The 25,862-nt window shown below is 43.6% G+C and overlaps 1 protein-coding gene across 1 annotated transcript in view; it reads right to left on the bottom strand.

Annotated features, from left to right (window-relative positions):
• Sorcs1 (sortilin related VPS10 domain containing receptor 1) overlaps positions 1-25,862 on the bottom strand; it is a 369,207-nt gene that overhangs the window by 71,444 nt on the left and 271,901 nt on the right. The window contains exons 11-18 of the mRNA XM_033761243.1: positions 23,952-24,098; positions 16,092-16,194; positions 15,748-15,824; positions 13,029-13,120; positions 10,973-11,080; positions 9,444-9,561; positions 7,863-7,993; positions 4,925-5,038 (exon numbers count right to left, since the gene is read on the bottom strand). Of these exons, the coding sequence (XP_033617134.1) occupies positions 4,925-5,038; positions 7,863-7,993; positions 9,444-9,561; positions 10,973-11,080; positions 13,029-13,120; positions 15,748-15,824; positions 16,092-16,194; positions 23,952-24,098 (890 nt within the window). The remainder of the gene's footprint in view (positions 1-4,924; positions 5,039-7,862; positions 7,994-9,443; positions 9,562-10,972; positions 11,081-13,028; positions 13,121-15,747; positions 15,825-16,091; positions 16,195-23,951; positions 24,099-25,862) is intronic.

Genomic DNA, 25,862 nt, shown 5'->3' with positions numbered 1-25,862 from the left:
CTTTCAGGAACAGGAGCTTGTTCTGTAACAGGTGGAGGGGTTTCCTGACCTAGGTGCTCTAAATGGACACACAGGCCTTTGGGTGTAGAGAGGTCCTGCCACTGCTAATAGTGTGACTTTCACATCAATAGAGCTTCTCGTTTTTGCTTCACAGGCCAGAAAACAGGAGCTTGCAGTAAATATATCCCAGATATCAACAGTCCGGTCATTAAGTATCAAATGCACATCTGGATTACACAGTCACAACAAAAGGAAATTTTTCCTCCTCTTTTCTATTTCTCTCTAGTTAGATGAAAATTACATCCAGAGTTGGACAAGAAGTGCGCTTCATGCTTCTTGTACAGTATCACACTTAATCACACCAGGAAGGCAAACAAGCAAATGTCATAGGTGAAGAAACGGGGGCTTAAAGAGACAAAGTCACTTGCTAAAGATAACAATAAGTGGCAGGGCATGGATTGGAAATGCTCATTTGTTACTTCCCGAAAGAACTCTCCTTTTCCGCAAACAAAAACTCTCAGGCGTATTTTACTTTCTCCTCCGAGCAGACAGCGACCTAGCGTCCGCCTCCTTGCCTTTCACTGGGTTGTGAAATGACTTGCGGAAGTTGAGAGCTAAAAGGCGGAAGAGGCGGGGAGCCAAAGGTGCAAAGCCAAGCGGGGCTTCGTTCACATAGCTCCAGGTGTGGACGTTGACATCCTGCAGCCACTGGACCACGGACAGACGCCACACAGTGTGCACTCAGCACTTATTTGTCCCTGATCCCAACCATCTCTTCCAAATCCTAGCCAGGAACTGAAGGAAGATATCATGCAACAGTGAGGCAAGTAAAAATGCAGGCCTCTTCTCCAAATCGCATTTCTACTGAGCCCTAAAACAACCAGTCCTGGACTTTTATCTATCATGGTGAAGTGGGTGGACCGGGGAATGAGGCTCCAGACACATGCACACTCACACACACACACACACACACACCAATGCGCTGAATGCCAAAGTGACCATAACCGTTTATACAAGGAACCATTACAAAATAAATAAGCAGTGGCTGGTTCTCCTGCCTGCTTCCTTCCAACTCTGCTCTCAGACAGGTGAGGCTTGGATATCTGCTTGCTGACATTAACTGGGGAGAGAGGTGATCCTCTGCTCAGCGGACCTGCTGCTTGCCTGCTGGGATGGGACTGTGGCTCTGCCTGGGGCTTGCCGGAAGGAAGCAGGTGAAGTAATGCAGGGCAGGGGCAGGGGCAGGCAGCCTCAGAGGTACCCTACTTCCACCCGGCCCTGAGGCTAATGCAGGCTATGTGCAGACTAAGCACGGGTGCCGAGGAAGGTTAAACTGGAGTTGCAGACACTCTTCCAACGCAAGGTGATTCCTTCGCTCTACAAGCTTGGAGGCACTTCTGTCAGGACCTGTCCTTGAAGAAACTCAGTGTGGCCTCATCAGCAGGGTAATGTTCTGTGCTTCTGGCCGGAAGTGACCTTGCTGAACACATTAACTTGGAAGAAACCCGTTTTCCCCTTCCGAGAGCTCTTCCGGAAGGAATCCATTGACTCCTATACTTTAAAGAGGGTGGCAGTTGATTCAAATAAATCTGACTCGAGTGACTCAGGCAGCCTGTGAGTTGGAAGCTAGTGTTTTAGCCTGTGTCTGGGGAACACTGGATACCCAGGCCTGAGAAGTAATCAGTTGAGGGAGGGAAATTTGTTTTATAAGCAAGAGAAACACCTCCAACTGCCAACAGAGAATCTGATTATCACTGTGTGTTTTTAATAGCAAGTGATATGGCACGAGAATGTTAATTGTAGCCTTGTTTATAGTAGCAGAAAAAAAACAGTCCAAATGTCTGTGAAAAAAGGATGATTACATAATACTACAATACTTGGTAGTAAGGAATAAAAAGAAATAAGATGGAAGCCCTGCATATTCTAACCTGGAAAAATGTTGAATACATATTTTTGAGCAAAAAAGGAAAACAGAAGAATAATATTATCTAGTAGAAAATCAGTTATAAAAACAACTTCCCAACTTATTTAATTTTTGGCTGAGTTATTCACTGTCAAGTGCAAAGAAAAATGTTTCAAAACATGCCTAACAAATAGATCATCGTTGCATGGGAAAGGGGGTCAGGATTGGTTGCTAATCTAAAGTTTTTTTAAACACGTAAAACCTATATATAATTTTCAGTGAAAATCTCAGTGTTTCTTGGCAACACTGCAGTGTGGACAGCTTTAAGGGCTGAACATTTGCTGAGGGAACAACACTGAATTAACACAGCCAGAGGATCTCTGGGAGCTACACAGAGAGCTGGATGAGGCTAGGAGAGGGAGACAGCTCTTTTTGGTGTCACCTAGATTTTGTCTCTTGCAGCTTGAGAGTTGGCTACAGACACTGCGAGTGGGGATTCCATGGTGATTCAGCACTCAGTATCTGTGAAAGGCCTTCCTGTCCTTAGTGCAAATGCAGTTTGGATCCCTTGCTGATTAGTGGGGTTGCCCTGTCACCGTCCCCCAGCCTCACCTGTGGGACTCTGCTGCAGCCGTGATCTTCTTTCTTACAAGTGCAGGACACTCACTGAACCTACTGATGGCCAAGAGTCATCGTGTGCTCTTTGTACATAACCTTGTTGTATGTTGTTGCTGATAGTTTTGGGGCAAAATGTTGGAGTGGAATGGATGAAGCCAGTCTACAGTAACCAACACAGAGTCCCCTCAGGGTCGATGCTGCTATGCACTGTAGCACCTCGGACACAATCGTGGCTGGGAGTGAGGTCAGGCTGCAGAAGTGTCCAGGTGACTCTGGGACTGCTACACCTAAACACTGCACTGATGAACATTTCTATACCTGGACCCCGATCACCAAGTCACATTTTCATTGAAATTGTGATTTTAATTTCATAGATCATGGGTAATGAAATACATCTAAAGCGGTAAACATTTAACCATCTTGCTTTTCATTCTGTAGTAATTAGGATTTTATAAGTAAACTGAGAAGAGAGGGGTCATCCTGCCATAGTCCTGTGACTTGTGACTCTTCTGTGTTTCAACTTCTTCTCATCGATGCCAAAGAGAATAATGAACGTCCCAGACTGTTCAAGTTGGAGGAAAAGGGAAACCAATTCTTAAATTATCTCTGGGGTTTTCTAGCACCCTCTGCAATGTCTAGACATCCTTCTAAATGCATCAAATTACTTCTCCCTGGCAATCTTCCTCCATGAAGTTTGGGTGTTTTGTTAACTCTTTATATTCATTTTCCCTCCTATAGTGCTAGACACTGAAGACCCATTGCTGCAAATATATTATTGGCATTGTCCTTACATTCCATGTTGTTCAAATAAATCAAAGCCTGTTCCTTCATTCAAAGGCTTAGGATTTCCTCACATTAGAGAAATGGATACTTGGAGTCTATTTCTGTCTTCTACTACATTTAAAAGAATGATATAGATTATTTTGGCAATTTTCTCAAATTAAATGTATTTTAAAATTTCCAGCAGAGGGGCTGGGGATTTAGCTCAGTGGTTCTGCCACCTGCCTTGCAAGCCCAAGGACCAGAGTTCAATCCCCAGTACCAAAAACAAAACAAAACAAAACAAAAATTTCCAGCAGAGCATATAAATCAAAAATTTCCAGCAGAGCATATAAATGGAGATTTCACTATGCATAGTGGGTTCTCTGGCTAGCAGTTGGCATGAGAGATGACAGGAGGCTTTGTCAAGCAGAACTGGGTAGCTTTCTTCTGTCTTTCTCCCCTACTTCCCTCAAACCTGACTCCCTTCCCTTCCCTCCTCTCTCCCTCGGTCCCTCCCTCCTTCCTTCTTTTCTTCCACCCCTTTCCCTTTCCTTCTTTTCCTTCTCCTCCTTCCTCCTTTCCTTTCTTTCCTATAACTTCTGAATATTGCAAATTTCAAATATGGATAAATGAGAGAAAACAGTGTAATAAACACTCATGTTCTATTAACTCATCTCCAAAATCCATAAATACATGCATCTTTTTAATATTTAAAAATAAAATTCATGTATTATGTTTAAAAAGAAGTCTTCTTTGTCTTAGCTAAGCAAACTGCCTTTTTCACAACTAAATACACAAGTATAATTCTTTGATATCACTTGCAAAAGTGAGAGAGAGAGAGTGAGGGCCCCGGGGCTCCCCAACAGGCAGTTACACAGTAGTTGAGTGCTTCTGTGCAGTGGCTTTAGGTAACATTAATATTTACACTGACGGAAAAGGGACTCCCTCTCCTATGTGGACGAGCCTCATCCATCCAATCAGCTGCAGGTCTGAACGTAACAAAGAGTCTGACACTGTGACCTTCCCTTGAGTAAGAGAGAATCCCTATGGCTGAAGGCTTAGGGTGAGGACTCTGGCTTCTCCTTGCCTTTGGACTCATCCGAAACATCAACTCTTCTGTGGGTCTCAAGCTTCCTGGCCAGGCACCATGTCTGAGACGCTATGGCTCTGGGTCTCCAACTTGGAGTGGAACCAAGCCTTCATCTCTTGTGCATCTCTGACTTACACAGAAGATCTTGGAATTTGTAATCAATGGGGCAAATCCTTATGATGCATCTCCTCCTCTACAGATTTACACCTTACTGCTCTGTTTCTCTGGAAACAAAATCTCACAAAGACCTCTACAGATTTACACCTTACTGCTCTGTTTCTCTGGAAACAAAATCTCACAAAGTGAAGAATCTATATATTTCTTCATCCAAGGAACTGTTCTCACTTCTTTATTTGCAACTGGAGTCTATTCTCAACCTCAAGCTGCTCTGCTAATGCAAACCTGTATGACACTATCAGATGAATAGTCCCCTGTGCTCCGATGCTAGGAGAAAGCAGTCCCAGGCTCCAATCAGAAGTTGTTCTCTCAGCATAACTCCTGCTCAACAGCAGCAAGGTTGGCCGCTCAAGGTGCCTGCATCAGATACTCACCCAGTGCTGTTCAGGTAGCTCTGCCCCACGCTGCAGTCCTTTGACAGAGAGGATGGGTTGAACCAGAAGGCAGGAAGGCACTGTCCATTGCTGTGCCTCTCATAGCCATAGTCACTGTTGGGGAAAGAGCCAAGACACACTCATCAGCAGGTGGAGAAGTAACACAGCACAGTTCCAAGTTAGGCTGTGGCCAGCTTCTACTCAAACCAAATTCATTTCCTGAATCAGTAATTTCTCAAGAATGGAACTTTTTCACAGACTATCAATTATCCCTGAAAAAAACCCCACAGAACCAGTAATTCCAGCAGATTATACTTTCATTAGAAGGATACACAGTGCTGACTGCAATTGGAAAAAGGGCAGCAGTGTCAGCTCAAGCCTTGGGGAGCAAACACTTCAGGGCCCAGCCTAACACCCCCATGGGGCACAGTCCTCATTACTGGGGACGTCTTTGGGGTGCTCTTCCAAGACATCTGGATCTCCCCAGTAGAGCTGAGCTGGGTCTCCCTGTGCATGCGCCATATGCCTCAAAATCACAGCCAAAAACAAACGTCCTTCAGGAGAGTCCTGCGTACTCTCTCACGAAAACATTATTCCCCAGGCAGTTAGTGTGCCCCTGGGACTAGCTTTTTTTCCTCCTTTCTGCATGGGAAAAGTCACACTTCTCTCTCAGCCGCTCCTATTCTTGCCTCCCGGGGTGCTGAGTGGCCTGAGATTCTTGGCTTCTGGAGGACAAAGTTGGGCACAGAGAACCACAGCGAATTGCCCCTCTGTGAGCACAGACAAGTCTCGGGCAGCAATCCGCATGCATTACCGAGGACTGGCTCATCTGTGTAAGGTGCTGGCTCAGAAGGAGGGAAGGAAGAAACAGGCTCAGCTCCTGAACTGTCACCAGGCAGCTGCTGCACACCGCGACTGGCTTCCGTGCTCATTCCACGCAGCATGGGTAGAAAGACTCAGCATTACTGTCTCTGGGACACCTGGTGTCACTCTGGGGAATCACTTTACAAACACCGGGGAGGGGCAGGCAAGGGCACCGGGGGACGTCTAGGGAGCCGGCCGACAGCGACAGTCGGGGGCAACACTGTTCCTTCCCCTGAGTCAGGTGGAATCAGCAGAACTCCAGCTACTGGTAGGAACCCAGCAAAGGCATCAGCAACCACGCGGCTGCAAAAATGCCATTCAATCAGACAACCTCATAATAGCCTTGTATAGTGTCCGTTTGCTACTCGTAAGAACATAGTTCAGTTGGTGAGATAAGCAGCACATTCAGTAGCAAATGATTTCAAGGATCAGGCCAAGACTCAGGGGTAGAGGATGGGGAAGGACAGAGACCTAACTGCTTTCCTTGGCCTGTGCTCCTTTTACTCTGGACTAGCTTACAGTTGGAACAGGAAGACAACAGCAACAATCACACCTGGCTTATTTTGGGGCCCTGCAAAAAAGCTCATCAAGGAAGCAAATGTCTGAAGGAGAAACCAATATATTGGTATATCTCCCCACTTATTCCCGTCGGTTTCTACCAGCGAATAAATTTGCTCCATGAGAAAGAATGGCTGTTTCATAAGCCCAGAGCGCAACCAGAAGGGTAAAATGCTAACTTCCCTTGCAAATCCTCCTTGAGAAGAGTGGATGGTGGGAAGCAGTGAGGCCGGGGTTTGTGATACGTGACCGAGACTCTCCTGCTAGATGTTCCCATGAGTGCATTTCCATGTCAGTTTCTAAGGGTGGGACAGAGATAAAGTATTTCTGTCACCGTGTAGAGTAATACTGCCCTGACTGAAAGAGAAGTCACAGTGGGGGAGGCCCCTGAAGAACTCCTCAGGCTCCGCTGTCCTTTGGCTCAGAGCAGGGGGAAATGGGAAATGGTGAGGGCTCTGGACTGGGCTCATCCATGAGGGAGAGAGGAGCGGCCGTGCACTGCTGGTCTGACTGGCTGCTCTCTGCTATGCCAGGCCACAACAGCACTGTTTACTCAGGGAGCATCGCCAGTGACCCACCGTGAAAGGGCGACTTCTTCTAGAATGTGAAATGCTATGTACACAGATATTCTGACGATCAGATATGTGATCTGTGATGGCTACACAGCTAGAAATACGTCGCTGGCGATGTCTAGCTTCACGCAAGGGAGGCTTCCATTGCTTAAAGTTTACATACGTATTTAGTCATTGTTTTCTCTAGGCTAAAATATAAATGAATTAAAAAGGTAACAGAAAATGCAATAGAAATAATTATGGGGGGAATTACTATCAGTTATCGTCAACATTTTGTCATTTTCACCTGAATACTACACACCGACCACAGATAATGCTAGTGCATCCTCTCTGAACATTAGCTTTCTGCAGAGCAAGTGTCCGTAGAACTCTATGGGACGCTGAGTTCACTGTAAGCCTTCCAGGGACTCAGTACTTCTTCAGTTTGAACTAATTTCCCTCCCACTAGGTTCATGGACTCAAAGACCCATAATGCTGCTAAGTCTGTCCTGCCACTGAACTTATAAATGTCTTCCATAGCTCTCAAAAACTGCAGTCTGCAGGCTAATGATTGGAGAGTTTTGGGAACAGAAAATTCACTGCCTTCTCAGGTCACTGTGATCTTCTGTGGACTCTAGATCACAAATATGTCTGCTTCCTGAAAAGTCAACTCACTGTTTTCAGTGTTGCTCTTTGAATCGGATGGGATGAATTGGGTTTCTCTCTTTGTCCCGCAACTATCAGCCATGAAGATAATCACCAGCCATCTTGAACCCTCTTTAAAGAAAGTTCTAGTTTTGCCATACACACATGCACGTAGATAGCAAAGCACGAGTAACCATACCCGGGCACGGGTTTTCCACTTAGCCCCATATATGACACTGCCTTTTCAGATCCATTCTTTCATCAAGGACCTCGTGGACTGGATATACCAAACATCTCCATGGACAACTGGGCAAGCTCACCAGTCAAAATCAGCCTCTGTGCAGACACAGGGTTCCGATTCCATGGCTCCTGCATATTTCCCCTGCATACACTTGCGCTCTGATTTCCGCTTCTTGTATGTCCTTTTGGCTCCCATGATGCACGCCTCCCCCTGTAAGGACAGAGCATCACACAGAGTTGGGCACCCAGCTTGGAGTTTCCCTGCTCCAATCAGGGCAGTTCAGGGAGATAATCACAGACTCCCGCTGTAATACGGACTCTGGTAGCGCACTCTGTCCTATGGCACTTTTTATGTTTATTATAAAATGTTACAATAAAGATGGTCCCAAGAAGCACTGAGGGTTGTCTAATAGCCTCCTCATCTCCCTATGTATTTAGCAAACCTCCCTTTGGCAAAGTGTGATGCTTGGCGATACAAAGGACACAGAGATAAGTAAGATAGCCTCCATAGCAAGTACATGGCCTGCAAACTTAGAGCGATGAAGTTAAATTCTTCTGTAACAAAAGAATCTTTTCCTTGACATTTATGAGCACATGAAAAAAGTGTATTACGAAGAAGCATAAAGATCCATTTTGTCCTGATGTATTATGCTTCTGCCCACACAACTCACAGCACCGACTTCAGACACATTCATCTACCAGACAAGAGTACAAAAAATCAGTGCTTTTCCTTGAAATAAATAAAGCTCTGAATACCACAGTGCTTATGCATCCCACAGGGCGAAGAGAAACAATGTAAATGAGTGATAATTTTACGGTTGAGACTTGGGATAAAGGGGAGGTTTCTAGTTACTGCAGCTCCTGCTGTCCAATCCAGGCTCCTTTTGTGTTTCTGAAAGAGCACAGCAAAGTTGTGTTTTGGGCACAATTGCTATGCACTGTATTTCTTCGAGAAACTCATTTTACCTGGATCTATTACAGATCTGCGTGTCACTAGTCTGTATTTGGGTACATGATGTTTCACTGCCTGAATCTGGTAATGGCTCTGAGGGAAGAACTTCTACCACATCCTGAGAGAGACCTAAAGAATGACTTCTGCCTTGGGAAATCAAAAAAGAGACGCTCTCAGCATTCTGATATGAGCTGAATGTCTAAGAAGCCCATAGGAAAGTTTCCTGTTAATAATTCTGGATTCTTCTACCCTGAGCACCTCGGAGGAGGCAAGCAGCACTGTATGCTCCCTGAGAATCCAGGAAATGGGGAGGCAGGGCTTTTCTGGCAGTCCCAGTTAGACACGCTGTGTCATTTTTGCCTCACTTCTGTTTCCATCGATGCATAAAACTGAAGATGTTGTCCTTCCTCTGCCCCACCGTGAAATCCTATGGCACCCACAAGTGAATTATGTTTGGCTCTCAGTACCATTAATATTTCATTTTGAATTGTAAGTCTAAGCCAAGGATGTTTGAATTTTATCTCATTATATCCTAGCATCATAAAACAGAAATCTGATGGAAATGTGGAAATGCTGAGTTTGTTCCCTGTGGTAGAACACAACACATAAGAAAGGATGAAACGGGCATTCTTGGTCAACAGAACTCCATGTTCCAAATTTCCTTTCACACCTCCCCTGCCTCACACCCAGGACTCGGTCTCCTTCCTACCTGGCTGTGTAACTTCCAAGGTCTGTAGTCCTCTTGTGCACACCGTCTGTCGAAAATGGACTTGTAGTCCACTTTGACCAGCTGCCACTCGGAGCGGTGGCTGAAGTGCCCGAACACTCTGTAGGGTTCATCATGGTAAAATCATCACAATACCGACAGTCAGAGCAGTCTTAACAACACTTTGCATTGGCAGAGTTTGAAGGGAGGGTGGTGCGATGCTGAACACATCACACGAACTATTCCTTTCAAACCTCAAAACACAGTGACAGGGAGGCTGCTATCACTGCCTCTATTTCACAGATGGGTAGATGGAGGCAGAGGCTGTTTTGTCAATGCAGAAACAACAAACTCAAGGTACTAACAACTGGCATTTGGGCCAGGAGTCTACTTGTATATACTGTAGTGAAAGAAAGCTTGAAAAAAGGAAAAAACAATCACAGACACTGCATTCTAGCTGATTCAAGATTATATTTTTCACTCTTTCTGCTAATGGAACTGCTCCATGGCCTCCTTGACTTTTGCCTTCCCTCCTGCCTCTAGGGTAGCGGACAGCAAGCTTGGGGTACTCACTACTCCTACACTGTACACCTGCTCTCTTCCCCCCAGAATCAGGTATTAATGCAGGGCCTGGGTCACCAGCCAAAGGTGTGACAAATTCCACGAAGGAGACTTTTAGGTCGGCAATTTTGTCTGTATATTTTATATATTTTGTGAGTATAAAAATTGAAGGGAGGTGAATTATGAAATAAATTGCAAAAGCATAGTTATCGGGCAAATTAAAATTTTCTTGCTGTTGATTTCTACCATTGCAAAAAGCAGAGAGAGGTAGTAGAAAATGTTCCAATTATTCACTTTGGTTTTGAAATTTTCATTGGTAACTTGATCCAGTACTTTGAAGCCTTCCTTTTCTTTACACCATAACTAATTTTCTAGGGGAAGAAAATATCGGTTTCATATTTCAAATTCAAAGCCTATGGTTTGGAAACCACAGGCAGCTGAATCATTAATCAAGTCTTTCACAAATTAATGATCATCACTTTCCAGACAAGAATGAGTGTAAAATGCAATTTCACCAGAACAGACTGTTCTCATGATTTTTCTAATATTCCTCACAATTGGGTTATATAAAGAGCCAGAAAAAATAAAATCCTTCGTGGGGCTTTGCTCGAATGCTGAGTTCTCACTGAAAGAGAAATCATTCTAATATACCTGAGATTTTTCATCATATCCAGCTAGCTTAGTATTACACTTTTAAATGCATGGCTATAATTTCTATTGAAATATTTCCTTCTAATTTCTCTAGATTCACTGAGTATAGACAGAAAAGAGTTTTGCCTTTTGCTATCTCCCCTCCCAATCTCAGTCTCAAAGAGCCATAAAGTTGCCTCCAACATTGTTTTCCTCTTTGCTGGTGACTTGCATAGTAGGAGGGACTGACTCCTCAAACAACACCAGTGCTCAGCTACAAAACATCTTTGTGTCTTTCGCTGCCTGTCTGAAGCTCGGGACACAGTGTGGCTTCCACTCACGTCATGATCAGAGTTTCCTCTCCAGGCTCCCCCAGGACCCCATCCACAAAGAGCGGAATGGAAGTGAAGCTGTATTTGCTCCAGGAATTTCCTTCATCGAAACTCAACCTACAGTCAGAGCAAAACAGTCAACAGTTCGCTCCACAACATTTAAAAAGTCTTTTCTAAGAAAACATGCAGACAACTCGGGGTGGGGTTGGAGGGCGGATACTAAAGTGACTTCCAGCACTCCTGGCTGCAAGTTTGAACCCAGCCTAGGCAACTCAGCCCCTCACAAAGACCTTCTCTCTAAATAGTGAAGCAGTAGGGCTGATGACGTAGCTTAGTGTGGTTGAATCCCCAAACAAATTTTAAAAAAGTTCCTAGGGCATTGTCAAAGTGAGTCTCTCCTGTGAATAAATTCTTAATTATATTGAAAGTTAGACAGAGAGAAAGCCACGATGTTGGAACCCAAATGTGTTGAAATATCAACAGTGGGCGGGCTGGCTGCAGTGGGATGGTAATAAGTTTCTGAGAGAATGTTTTAACTTGAGTATTTTATGATTTTCTAGACATCAGCATGACCCTGGTCACTCCAAATCCTCCCTGCTGTCTTTCAGCAAGCTTTTATTTTACCTTAGTCTAGCACAGGGATGACCTTGCAACAGCAACAGAAAATGAACCTATCTCCAAGTAGACAGCTTCTAAGGGTATCTGTTTCCCACTAATATAATAAATGATAGCTGACCTCACTGAGTAAATGGATGAAAACAGAATGGGTTCTGGAGAGTCAGGCATAGAGAATTCTGAGATGTGGGGGATCACAGCTATGGTCTGAATGCTTGTGTTCTCAAAACTCCTTCACTGAGAGTTTAATCATCAGCAGTATGATATTAGAAGGTGGGTTCCTTGAGAGATGATTAGTTTCTAGAGTAGTGCGCTACCGGGAATGGGACAGGAACAAGTGCCTTATAAAAGTGGCCTCAAGGGCTGGGGATTTAACTCAACGGTTCCACCACCTGCCTAACAAGCACAAGGACCTGAATTCGATCCTCAGTACCAAAAAAAAAAAAAAAAAAAAATAAAAAAAAAAAAAAAAAAAAAAAAAAAAAAAAAAAAAAAAGAAAAGAAAAAAAGTCACCTCAAAGAGCCATCTGGTGCCTTCCACCATATGGGAACCCAGGCAGAAGGCAGCTATGTGAAGAGTCAGGATCCTCATCCAACACTGCCTCTGCCAGGGCCCTGACCTCAGATTTCCTGCCTCCAGAACTGTGCGAAATAAAGTCTGTTGTTTGTGGGTACCCGGGTTATGGCACTTTTCTTAAAGCAGCCAGAAACAGACTATGATAGTCATGGGTAGCTGCTCTTTCTCTATAGATGCACTTCCCCAAGCTGAGGCTCCGCTTCTCATCTGCAGCTCTGCTCTTGGTTATCAAAGTAATTAAGAGTGCGGGGAACACCGGGCTTTGGACTTTGACCCAGTGCACAAGAGGACAGAGGAACCTTCAAAGTCAGGGAAGAAGCCCACTGGAAACCCTGGGGAAGGCAGGCCTTGCACACCCAGCCGTGGAAGACATGGGCAGAACTGCGGAATGCCAGCTCAGAAAAAGGAAGCGAAGAAGGCCACACGGCAGGAATGAGAAAGGAGCAGAAGTGCGAGAAGCTTCACGTCGCAGTGTGGAAAGCACAATACAACAAAAGCGTGGAAGTTCAGGAGATGTTGTTTGGGGCAGGTGACTACGGTACACAGACTACTCGAAAGCTATGATGGATGGTGAACAACTGTGCTACTGTGACTGTGCTGAGAATGATGTTCGGGGGGTACTGTCACATCTGAAAACTGGAATGCAATTCTTCTCTTGGGGGTAGAAATTCCCCTCCTTGTTTTTCTTTCTGCCCATCCTTTTACAAATCTGCAGGTGACAATCTTATTTCAACAGAGCAAAGGTACAAATCATGTTCTCATAGTGCTTGACGGTTTACTGCCCACCCAGTCGCAGTCCGACAGCTGGGCTCCCAGTGCCGCCCCGGCAGTGCAGAAGAGCAGGAGGAAGGCTCCCCGCAGAGGTGCCCTTACCAAAGATGTCGAATTGGGAGAGACGTGTGTTTCATAGCAACCAGGACTCCGCCTTGATCAAGATACAAGACACTGTGCTCTTCTTCAAAGATCTGGACAAAGGAAACCAGCACAACATGGGCATATATCCACTCCCACAGTCAAGGAAAACACACAATCGATCTTTGTATAAGAACAAAAATCCTTTCCATTTCTTGATAGCAGCCATTCTTTGTGGGGTGAGGTGGAATCTCAGTGTTGTTTTCATCTGCATCCCTCGCAAGAAATCACACAATAACAAATGTTGGCAGGGTTGTGGGGAGAAAGGAACCCTTCTCCACTGTTGGTGGGAGTGCATACTGGGGCAATCACTATGGAAATCAATATGGAGATACCTCAAAGAGCTGGGACTAGAGGTTCCATTTGACCCAGCCATCCCTCTGCTGGGTATCTTTCCAAAAGAACTAAAAGAATTATAGCACAGAGATATATGCGCACCAACGTTTATAGTGGCACAGTTTGTAATAGCTAAAACTTAGAAACAGCCCATCTGCCCATCTGTTGGAAACTGGATAAAGATGTGGTTTTTCTATAAAATGGAATACTACTCAGCCATAAAGAATGAGAAAATAGAGTCATTCATAGGAAAATGGATGCATATTGAGGATATACTCTTAAGTGAAATAAATAAATCACACGTGTAAATACCGAATAGTTTCTCTGGTGTGAAAAACTATAATAGTACACAAGATCCTAATGGGATAATTAAGCATGTGAAATAGGAAGAAAAGGGCTAAAGGTGTAGGGAAAGTGGGAAGGGTAGGGGAAAGGAAATAAGGGAAAAGAAAAAATATGAGAAAATGAAAAAATGGAAATAGAGAGTTTGTAAATAGGGAGGGGAGGAGGGGTGAAGGGAGGACAGGGACAAGGGGAAAAAATGAGAACCAAGAACTGTCATGTGAAGGTACAGGATCCCAGTAATGAATGTAACTGTATTGTAGACCTGGATTGTACCAATAAACTCAATAAAAAGAAAAAAAAGTCCCTTCCAGGATAGCAGTAGATTTCTCTAAAATTTTGGGAAAATATAGTTACATACCAATGTCTCCCAATGCGAGAAACATGTAGCATCAGTATTGCATAAAACAATTCTAGGTATGGACAACACACCCTTAAAATGAATAGTATGTATTCCATTTGAATAGCTTTTTTGTTTTCATAATAATATCTACGGATTCCTGATTCAGTGATATCCCCGCACTGGGTGTTATATATTATTCATCTCTCAACGGAAAGAATCTTAGATATTATAGTCCTACATTTTTATTTTACCAGATGAAGAAGCTAAGTGTTAGAGAGATGTGGTGACTTGCTTGTGGCATGCAAATAGTAATAAATGGAGCTGGAACTCGCTGCATTCCAGTGCCCTTCCCTGTTCTAATCATTTCCAAATCATCGAGGCTTATCAAAATTGTTTTGTTTAATTTCCAGACGTGTCATAAATAGTTCTGGTCAAAACAATGTGCCATTTTGGGTACAAGCGTCCCCGGGTCTTTCCTGAAGCGGAGAGAAGCCAGTTTGCCGTCACATGGAAACACACTGAAATGCCTACACCCTCTCTGGGTAGGAGGTACATTGTCATCTCAGTCAAATTGCTAGTGGAGCTTTGTCTGAAGTCGCACTACAGAAATCGTCTGTCTTTCCTTTGTTTACTTTGTACAGAAAAGATGCACCTCAGAACTACAAAAGCAGGGATTTCTATGCATTTGAAGAAAATGGAATGCTGACTCTCTTCTCCAGAGGAAGCTACCCTAGAATAGCACATCTTCTGCCTTAGTTCCAAGATCAGAAACTCGCGTTTTCTTCAGAAAGCTTCTTCCCTGCCTTGCTTTTCTCAAAATATAAGACTCCTGCTGAGATTCTACAAAGGGTGTGAAGACAAGAAATGGGAACTGGACCATCACATGGATGCTTCTCTCTAAAATTTAAAGCAGAGTGCTTTCATTGCTAAGTGTGATTACCTGTGCATTAGATTTCAATTTACGGTGCTAGTTATTATACTATAATTAAATGTCAGTGGGTTATTAAAACATATTTATTGAAGTGCAACAACCATGCATTAGGCTCATATCTTGTTATGATTGCTAAACCTCATTAAAGGCCTGTTTTATAAGCCATGGGTATCTAATTTTCATTCAGCAGCAAGACAAGAGGCATTTAAGCTAAACACATTAGTTTAAAGTGATTCCATTTCTCCTTTATCTAACATATGCAACCTGATGATTATTGCTCTGCCTTCTGCAGACAAGATCTGAGCATCTCAGAACACCACCTGGATAATGGCCATTCTCATTTCACTGCATTCCTCTGTGTTCTGACTTCAAAGTACGGGGCAGGGAGGAGGCAATTTGGTGTTAGGATGCAGTCCACTGTGCAAGCCCCGTGTCCCATTTCTCAGTAGCCTGTGGAGTTTTGGCTTTCTTTTACTGGAAAATTCCATCAGACTTAGTTTCGTTTCACAGTCTCCACTAAATGCTCTTACACAGGTCCTCAGCAAGAGAGATCATAGTTAAAGGACCAACAAATCAAACATGTGTTAAACTTTAAGTTATCAGACTTGCATAAAATAATAAACAGATTCATAGGCTTTAAAATTTATGGGCAACACTGAACTTGAACTAAACTGGACCACTTTTATGCCGTTTAAACTCTACCAACACAACCCAGGGCATTTTCCTACCTGCCTCCAAGTGTTCCCTGCATCAGAAGAGACAAACATGCTGATGTCACTGTCGGACAGTTCAGAACCTATGTTCCCTAGGAAGAGCATATCGCCATTAGTGGAAAGAACTTTCTGCACAAGCTAAAAACAGACAAAGCCAGCAGCTGGCATTGCCCAAGAAGGATTTCAACAGCAAGCACTCTGTCCACGCAGGGGTTTTCCAGCATATCCTCTTCAGGTTCAGTGGTGAAGATGCTTTTCAAAAATATTTTTAGCTGGCTCATTACATTCCACACATTGATATTTAGCTTCTTAAAATGAACACCACTTACAACAGCAAGCAGGGCAGGCAAGCTTCTTACCTGAAGCAACTATGATGCTCGGAGCTGTGTCCTTGCTGGCAATGATCCCTGATGTGTAGGGATTCTCGGAGACCTTCAGATGAAGGTGCAGTGAGCAGTAGGGCTAAGAACGGGAGACGCCAATGGTCAGTGTCACAAAAGCACGTCATTTAAAAAGCTCTTTAAGGCCCAGATTCAGAGCATCCATCCACCCGTCCATGCATTGTGTCAACTGCCCCATCTGTCCTTCCAAGCATGAAAACCTCTAGTCACCCATTGCACGCATCGCCCAACAAGCCATTATCTTTTGACAATATGTAGTTTTCGCTAGGTGTAAGCCACCTGCCAAGTTGGTCAGAAGGGAGCACCTTCATTTTAGGTTCAACTCACCGGCTTAAATTCTATTTGCTAATTTAACACACATTTTGGTACTTTATCTGTAAAACACTTGGTGAAGCTTAGGAAGAGCAACAAAGGCTAAAATTTGGTCTCTGTCTTTACGGAGTTTCCATTTAAAGTAGAGGAGGTGAGATCTTTCCATCAGTCACCACAAAACAGTAAACTGTGATAGCCTCAAGAAGGGTAGACAAAATACTAGGAGATTCTGCAGTGCAGAGATGGGGTCCAACTTGCAGAGCTGGCTCCCAGGAGAAAACGGTGCCTGAGGCAAAGATATGCTGGCCCGGACTGCAGGTAAGACGCTCAATGGGAGAAAGGACATTTCAGACCTGGGCAATAGCAATAACAATAGAAAAGAGCCGAAAGAATGGAGACGTGCAGTACATAGCCATAGAAGACTAAAGCGGAGAGATGAGGCATGAAGACTCTGTCTAGAGTACTTTGAAAAAGTCCCTGGGCATCATTCAGTCATACTGCACTTGAGATCTTGGTCTACATGTAGATCAGAGCTGTATGGGGTGAGAAACTGTCCTGACACTTTCCAAAAAGGTGATGCAGAGTTTCTACTGGGATATGATCAGAATCAGTTTTATTCAGTGTAAAAGGTATACATGCACATGAAATGTAGTATAGTAGCAATACAAAGTTAAATGAAACTTTAAGGAACTTGTTTACCTGTGCCTGAAAGCTTGATCAAATTCTCTGATTAAGATATCAAACGTTTTTCCAAAAAAAGATAAAATATCTTATATAAGTCTATTTAAAAACAGACCTTATACTGCCTTGTCAAAAATACAGTCTGTGTTGGAAGCCACATTTTTTTTTCCAGGAAGATTACTTTCTAATCTTATCAATTTGAGCTTTTGGAATCACCCATGTATCTTTGTTATTACTTTTATTCTGCTCTGTAAGTCTCAGCCAGCAGATACTCAGAGAGCTACAGAGATTCAGTGATTACATTTATATTGGATAAAGTAAATGACAAGCTAAAAATGAAACATGGGAATAAAAACAGCCAAAAACACTGGCAAAAATAAAACAGCAGGTCACAAGAGGGTCTTTTATTCACTGCCAATACAGAATTTAAAATTCTCAAAGAGGAATAAATTATTAGTTTTGTGTGAAAATTTTATGTAAAGCACTGAAAACTGATTTTCACTCTACAATGTTCTTTAAGTGTAAGGAAGACAGCTCCTCTACAAAGGAACACCAAAGCCAAAGTCTTGGGTTCCTTTGGTCCCAGAGGAGGGGTGGCTCAGACTCTGTTTGGTGTTGCAGAGATCCTGGGGTACTGTCACACACAGCGGGGACTGCTACCAGCTGGGGACGCTAAGTCAGGTTACAGTAGAGGAGTCAAACCATTTCTCCCTGCAAGCTTTGCTGACAACTGCAACTGATCAGGGTGTTTCCGTCTCCGACCTGCCACTGGTATTTGACCTTGTACCATCCTGTGCTGTCTTTTCTGGTGCCACACAATTTTATCTCCCTAAGGGACACAGTCAACAAATGAAGAGAACATGCCAAGTATAATTTGGCACATTCTGCAGTATCTTGAATAGGCTCTAAAAACGGGTCATCCAGAAAAGCTTGCGGTATCAAGGTATGCTTTGTGTCGGGGCATGAAAGACGTTACTGTTCTCCTCAGAACAATACCAGGAACACTAGGGGTTGATTAAAAACTATACAGTTGGAGGATGGTTGTGACCATCTCCATGGTACTCCCAGAAGTGCAGCTCAGAGATGATCCCTAGACAAACAGGCCCAGTGAAGGCCCTTCGTACCACCTGAGAGAGCAGGGCATTCCTGGACAGAGAAGCTTCAGCTGGGAATCTTGAGCCGGCTGCTTGCCACAGCTGCAAGAGTGAAAGCTCAGGTGACAATTAAAAGGCTATGTTTGGGGGCATGGAAAACTCGTTGTCACAAAGGAGGGAGGGCATTTTTCACTGGCTGTCTCAGCACTGTTCTGTTGCTATGGCTTCTAGAGGGCCAAGATATTACTAATTTGAAAAGAAAAGCCACTAGTTCATGTAGTAGCATCTTTATTAGAAGTGATCGTTTTGGTGTACTTTTTGTTGACGCTCCCATTTGTGGTACTGGATTGCCCCCAGCTGGTAAATGGAGAATTTCTGTGGCTTTATTTCATTTTCACTTTCACTTTTGTCAAAGTATTTACAAAGTCTGCCCAAATGTTTGAATAAAAACAATGCTAACAGGCTCATCTTACCCTATGAACTTAAAGTTCTGTACCCTCTTTAGATATCCGTCAGAGTGAAATCACCAAAAACTAACAGATTTATTGTACTGACTATCAACCTGCACTATGTCCACACTGGACACAAGTCAAAGGGATTGGATTCTTATGCACATATTGCCGGGGCAGGGCCATTTTGTAGAACTTTCTACCTGCATTCTTTCTTGCTTTCTTTTCTCTTACTAGCAAAGAAGTACTGAGCACCTGGCACAACCTAACAGTCACAGGTGTTGCTTTTATATTTCCAGGGCTGTCTCCAACACTATAGAGTCAAAACAGAGCCTGTTCCAAGAGCAGTTGTCTTTTTCACTTTAATTTCCACATTCATAAGGTACAGGAATGTACGCAGAAACTGCCATGGCCTAGTTGCTGACTTGGAGAGGTGGGAGGATGGAGGGACTAGCATTTGTATTTGGAAACTTCCTTAGTGGACTTACACATAGTCCCAGGCCTTGGGCTATACTCAGTGAGTCAATTCTGCGGCCAATTAGATCCTTAGTCTTTGGTCTTACCAGCATCAGATATAAGGTTCGAGAAGCTGAAGCAAATTAAGGACTCTGAAAAACGCACAAGGACAAATGCCCACTTTTCCTTCAATATCAGGAAGTTCTCAAAACCCTGAAGCAGATTTGTGGGCCTCTAGGTCCTAATTTTCCTTCCCTTTGCCTTCTTTTTTCTTTTAGTTTTACCCCCCAAATCCTTTCACCACAACAAGTATTTCATGAATGTGGGCTGGGTTTTACTGATGCATTAGTTTTTTCTCACTAAAAACACTTATCATTTATTCCACCTGTCCAGCTGAAGCCTTGGAACCCATCTCCCCATCACCCCAAATCCTCAGCTTCTGGGCACTCGCACCTCAGGGCTCTCTGTTTCTCTGAGTTTGACTGAGCTTCCACACACCAGTGAGAATGTGTTGATTTGTCTTTCTGTGTCTGCATCATTTCCCCTAGCATAATGCTGTCCGGCGACCCATTAATTCTCTACTGTCTTCAAGTACTGTGGGTGGCCCAATGGAGTTATTAAATGATAGAAGAAATCACCCTCCATGAAATAAATAAACTTAAGAAACAGAGATTTCAAGTACTGTACCGCTTCTTTCTCTCCAACCTACGTGTCGACAGCCTCTGGATGCTATCTGCCTGGTACTTTTACTCTAGGGCTATTAATCTAAATGCTGCACTGCAAAGACAAATCAAAACTCTCATGAACAGCAAAGCAGCAGGTAAGTTCCCAAGTTGTATCCCCAACATCCTCCTTCCCCTAAACACCTATACTTTTGTTCACTTTCTGACTCTGAATTAGAGCTAGGGGCTCACTGGTGTTCAGTGGAGTCACTGGCAAAGAATAGGGGGGCCCTCAGAAAGGCCAGCTGGATGTGGGGACGCTGACTCCACTGCAGTCTGGAACAGCACACAGAGTTACAGGCAGTGCAGGGAAGGCAGAAAACAGTCACAGATCTCCTGAGGCAGCTGCCTGCTCAGTGCCAGTGGGAAAAGATGCCAAATGGATCTATAAAGAAGTCATGAAACACTGTGGTTTTCCCAAGGGTCCATGGATATGTCATGGCCTCAGCTCAGATACTGCTTCCCTCGTGGGAGCCCGATGTGGAGGCTTTGGAGGCAGGGAGACCATGACCTGTAACGTCCTACTTAATTGTAGACAGTGCAGTCTTCAGAGGAAAGAAATCCCATCTGAGCCCTTCAGGCAATCAGGCTGAAAGACCTAAAAATACTGCCCCAAATTACCCTGGATGTCTTATTTCTATAGAATACATTTTACCAGGAACACTCCATTTGGGGCTGTAATTCTGCACTTGTTCCACATTTGTAACAGCCCTGCTGGAAAATCTCTTTTCTAATCACTAGACTGTGCTTTCAGGGACACTGTCACTTTCCAAGTACTCACAATCTAAAAATCACTTTTTATCTTCTCTCTGCCACCAGCTCCCAAGCCTAGAGGTTTTTTTTTTTTTTTAAACCGTCTGGGTCTCCTGTAGCTCAAAGATTTTCTTCCCCATTTTGTACCTTTGGCAGATTTTAAAAAGTGATTATTAGTTTCTCCTCCCCACCCACCTCCATCACTTCCTCTCCTCACCCTGTTATCTCTTGTAATAGTTTGAATTAAAAACTGACTTAAGCTGTAAGGTTAATGAGGGAGGAAGAGCCAAAGACTCCTGGGTCCATGCACAACTCCACTGCACTAGATCATCTCTTCTTCATCTTTGCGAACTTCTTGATTTTATTAATGTTGGCGTCCCCTTGAGCTCACAAGCTTCAGAAGGTGGACATTATGACAAACTCCTCTGTGTAGCTATCAGAGGAACACATAACTTTATTACAGTCCAAATGTGAAACTCAAGTAGCACCTTTGAATTCAGTGCCAAACACGACACATGGATTGAACATCTCCCAAGTGGCAGGTATGACTCTTAGAGCTCATCTTCGGAATGGCCACAAAGACAGCCAAGGTCTCTACATTCATGGGACTCATATTTGACAGGAAAAGAGGGACAAGAGACCCATGAATAGTGAGGCTGATAACAGGTGAGGATGAGGGTCATGGAGGGAAAAGGTTGGAAGAAAGTATCTTTACTGAATGTTCATGAAATCTGTTTGTTAAGTCTGGCCACGAATGCCAAGGAAAATCCTGGTGAGTTCAAGGGCATTATTAAGAAAATAACAGACAATTCAAATAAGACAAGGCATAAATAAACACGATGGACAAAGAAAGAGCTCCTAGCCTCCTAAGTATAAAGAAGTACATATAAGTCTGGCTTAAGTAAAATGAAGGAAGGAGGGAGCTGCTGGAGGCCAAGTGGAAGTAGATTGAGGATAGATCACACAGAGATCATGATAATGTATTTGTTTTTTTTTCATCCTGATCTAGACAACCATTAGAAAGCTGAAATAAAGGAGATATATGATCTAGTTTTTCCATAAAAACTTCATATCAACATGTTTCTAAAATTTGAAAAGACAAAGAGCTACTATGCAATAAGGGGCCAAGTATTCTTGGTTAGCTAAGGAGGGGAGAGAGCGTTCTGAGTACAAAGGGCACCCAGGAATGTTCCAGGGTGATCGGAATGGTCTATCCTGGCTGCAGTCATGGCTACATGGGAGCATACAAGCGTCAGCATTCACTGAACTGTACTCGTAAGTGGATGTCTCATATGTACCCATGTTTTATCACACTAGAGTCGATTTATTAAAAAACAGGTCACACTCACTGTTGCTTGGAAAGTAGGTTCCCAGAAGCCTCTCCCTGTAGGTCCTAAAGGAAATGACTGTGGCTTGATTAGGATTGTCCCAGCGGGGACAGAGAAGGAAACTGACACTGCCTTTGTATTCTGGAGGCACAGAAATCTGACTCAGGACTTTGGGTTCCGGTTGGAAAAGTGAACTTTCTGCTAAGTATTTTGTTTAGAAGTCACTTTTAATGATCGGTTTTTAGTGCCAAAGGTCCCATGCAAGCCTATGCATGGAGCGGGGAAAGGCACACCCCATGGTTTCTGCCTAAATATCACTGTGCTTCACCTCGGAATAGCTTTGCTAGGAAGGGGTCTTGCTCTTTGTAAGTGCCACTGCATGCCACCTATGTATAGCACAGGTATTTGATATCAGCTGTTACATTCACTTAATCTGTCATGGCTGTATGCACTCCCCCTAACTGCCTGCTTTGGCCCTATAAGTCAGCAGTAGTAAGGATTACTGGGAGGCTGAATTTCAAATTTGCTTCCCTAATCCACGGTGACAACTGTGATATCCTCTGAAACTAATAAGGTCAAGCTGTGGCTGCTGGCTTCTTGTCCAGTAGGAGAGTGACACCACACGTCCTGCAAGAGGAACCTGCAAAGTGACTGTCCCGACTTAGTGGGATGGAAAGAACCAAGCAGAGTGGGGGTGACATTAAAGCCAGAGTTGTGTGAACAGTAGATGGATAGATGGGTGGGTGGACGGATGGACGGGCAGATGGACAGACAGACGGACAGACAGACAGATGGGCTGACGACACATATACCCTCACCAAGCACTTCTTACTAAAACTGAGTAGACGTCTCTCTATGCTTATATCCTGATCTCTCCCTTTTCTTGACTGAAATGCAATTTAACTCTACAGAAATGAGCAGTATTAATTGAACAATGCTTTCTTTTTCAATGACTCTCTTTCTTCCCCTACCTCCTGCATTCACATCTGTCAGTGCAGCAAGTATGGCATCAACAGCTACTAAGAGAAGTAGTGCTTGACTCTATAATCTTTCACTTCTTCATTTAACTTCATGCAAAGAGCTAAATCGACTGCAAACCCCTGGAAGCAAGACCCATCTTTTGGGCACCATCCTATCACCCAGTATATAAATAAATTGATGCTGATACTACTTGCTTGCCAGTGTAACATAACTAAATGAAATCCACACTGTAAATTAGGGGTCAGCACATCTTTTTAAGGGGCCCCAGCATAAACATCTCATGCTTTGTTGACCCTGCAGTCTCTGTCATGGCTCCATGGTTCTGCCATTACAGAGGGAGAACAGGCATAAAGAATCCATGAATATGTAAGCAGACCGTATTCTAGGGAGACCTTATTTAGAAAAACAAGTGCTGGGCCATCATTTCCCCTAGGGGCATCTTTTCTGCCAATGCCAGCTTTATAGACAAAGACAAATGGATGGAATATATTATAAAGAAAACAAATGTTAAGTTTAAATCAGTGGTTTTTAACCCTTTCGAGTCATAAAATTCTCTCCAAAGATGAGGAAATGTCACCGCAAGAATTACACCAGCACACTTCTGCGCACACTCTATTCCAGCGCAGTAAATGTGTGGATCCTTGGGTCTGCGAAAGGTGATTCCCATGAGAAATGACGAGTGCTGAGGGGACAACAGCACACCACAGCTGGAGACTCTCACGGGAACCGGGAGGGGAAGCTCAGTGGTAGGGTGTATGCTGGGCTCGAGCGCTAACAGCAAGACAAAGCAAAGCAAAGCAACTCAGGCTGGACGCGTGGATCCCAGGAGTGAGCAACAGTCTTATCCATGTTCTCTTACTTCACCGACCATTGCAAAGGGCAGCCCTAGGACTCTCCTTCCCTTCTTCCTCCATGCCCTTCCCTGCCTGTTTTGCTCATGGGCTGAACAAAAGAGCCCGAACTATCCGCATCCTCCCGCTGAGTGCCATTTCAGGCCTGCGCCACTCGGGGCGTGTGGCTCCAACACAAACACAGCACTCACCAGCAGACAGTGCACGGGGGCCCCTCTGAGATCTGCGTCCGGTGCCTGCAGCAAGCGCCAGTCGCGGCCTTTGTTGTAAGTGATGAAAGTCTTCACTTGGTGGTCAATCTTCTTGTTAGCCAAGAACATTCCCTTTATCCCTGCTACCTGGGAAAAATTGACATGGCTGAAAAACATATCAATTTGAAAAGGAATATATTTATTTACTTTTAAAGGGGGGCTGACTGATAAAAACAGCATGGTACTGGCAAAGGAAGTGAACTGAGGATCAGTGGAATACATTAGAAGATGCAGAAACAGCTCCAGACACACTCGGCAACCTCATCTTTGACAAAGGAGCCAACCACCCTCCTTGGAGGAAAGATCGTCTCCTAATTAATGGTGATGGAAAAACTGGGTCTCAATGTGCCAAAGACTAAAATTAGACCTGTATCTTTCCCCAGTCACTATACTAAAATCGAAATGGATCCAAGATCTAAACATTAAAACAGGAATGATAAGCTTAGCCGAGCATTGTGACTCATGCCTGTAATCCCAGCACTCTGGAGGCTGAGGCAGGAGGATCATTGTGAGTTTGAGACCAGCCTGGGCTACATAGTGAGTTCCAGGTCAGTCTCAACTACATAGTGAGACCCTGTCTCAAAATAAATAAATAAATAAATAAATAAAAAAGAAAAGAAAGAAACGCTAAACCTGCTGGAAGAGAGGTTAGGTAAAACTCTTGAAGACACTGGCATAGGAGAACACTTCATGAACAAATCCTTAGTTGCACAGGAACTAGCACAAAGAATCAACAACTGGGATCTCATTTAAAAGCTTCTGTACAGTAAGATAAACCACTGACAGCATGAAGAGACAACCCCCAGTGTGGGAAAAAATTTTTACCAGCTGTTCCTCAGACAAAAGACTACTATCTAGAATGTGTAAAGAAATTTAAAAATTGAGACCTGCCAAATTTAAAAATGCAATCCAAAAATGGGCATGTGAAGTGCACAGACATTTCTCCATTGAAGAAGTAGAAGCATCCAATAAATACATGAAAAAATGATCAACATCACTGTTCATTCGAGAGATGCAGATGAAACCAACCCTGAGATTCCACCTCACCCCAGAAAGAATGGCTGCTATCAAGAAGTCAACCAAGAACAAATGCTGGCGAGATTGTGGGGAAAGAGGAACACTTCTTCATTGTTGGTAGGAGTGCAGACTGGTGCAACCACTGTGGAAATCAATATGGAGATATCTCAAACAACTAGGATTAGAGGTCCCATTTCACCCAGCTATTCCCCTGCTGGGTATCTTCCCCAAAGAATTAAAAGAATTATACCACAGTGATATATGCTCATCCATGTCTATAGTGCCACATTTTGCAATAGCTACATCTTGGAAACAGCCCAAATGCCCATCAACTGATGAAAGGTTAAACAAGATATATTTTTTATACAATGGAGTACTATTCAGCCATAAAGAATGATAAACTAGAAGCATTTATAGCTCATTGGATGCATATTGATGACATACTCTTCAGTGAAAGAAACAGGACACATGTAAATATCAAATAGTTTCTCTAGTATGAGAAACTGCAAGAGTCAATAAAGACCAAACTACATAATAAATAATGTAAAATAGGAAGAAAAGGTAAAACAGGGTAAGGGAACTAGGAAGGGATGGGGGAAAGGAAAGAGGGAAGGAAAAAGTATGAGAAGAGAAAGAAAAGTTGGAAACAAAGTTTTTGTAAATAGGGAGGGTGGGGGTGAAAGGGGAGGAAGGGGAATGGGGACAAAACAAGAAGTTAGATGTATCACATACAGATACCAATTCCCAGGGATGAATGTGATCATAATGTATACCTAGATTGTACCAATAAGCTTAATGGGAAACAAAAACAGATTTCCTCTAACCAATAAAAAA

The sequence above is a fragment of the Fukomys damarensis genome, unplaced genomic scaffold (genome assembly GCF_012274545.1).
Source record: "Fukomys damarensis isolate Sample0158 unplaced genomic scaffold, DMR_v1.0_HiC HiC_scaffold_8, whole genome shotgun sequence".
In the NCBI taxonomy this organism is placed as follows: domain Eukaryota; kingdom Metazoa; phylum Chordata; class Mammalia; order Rodentia; family Bathyergidae; genus Fukomys; species Fukomys damarensis.
The sequence above is the reverse complement of the archived record's forward strand: the minus strand, read 5'-3'. Positions and strand labels throughout refer to the sequence as shown.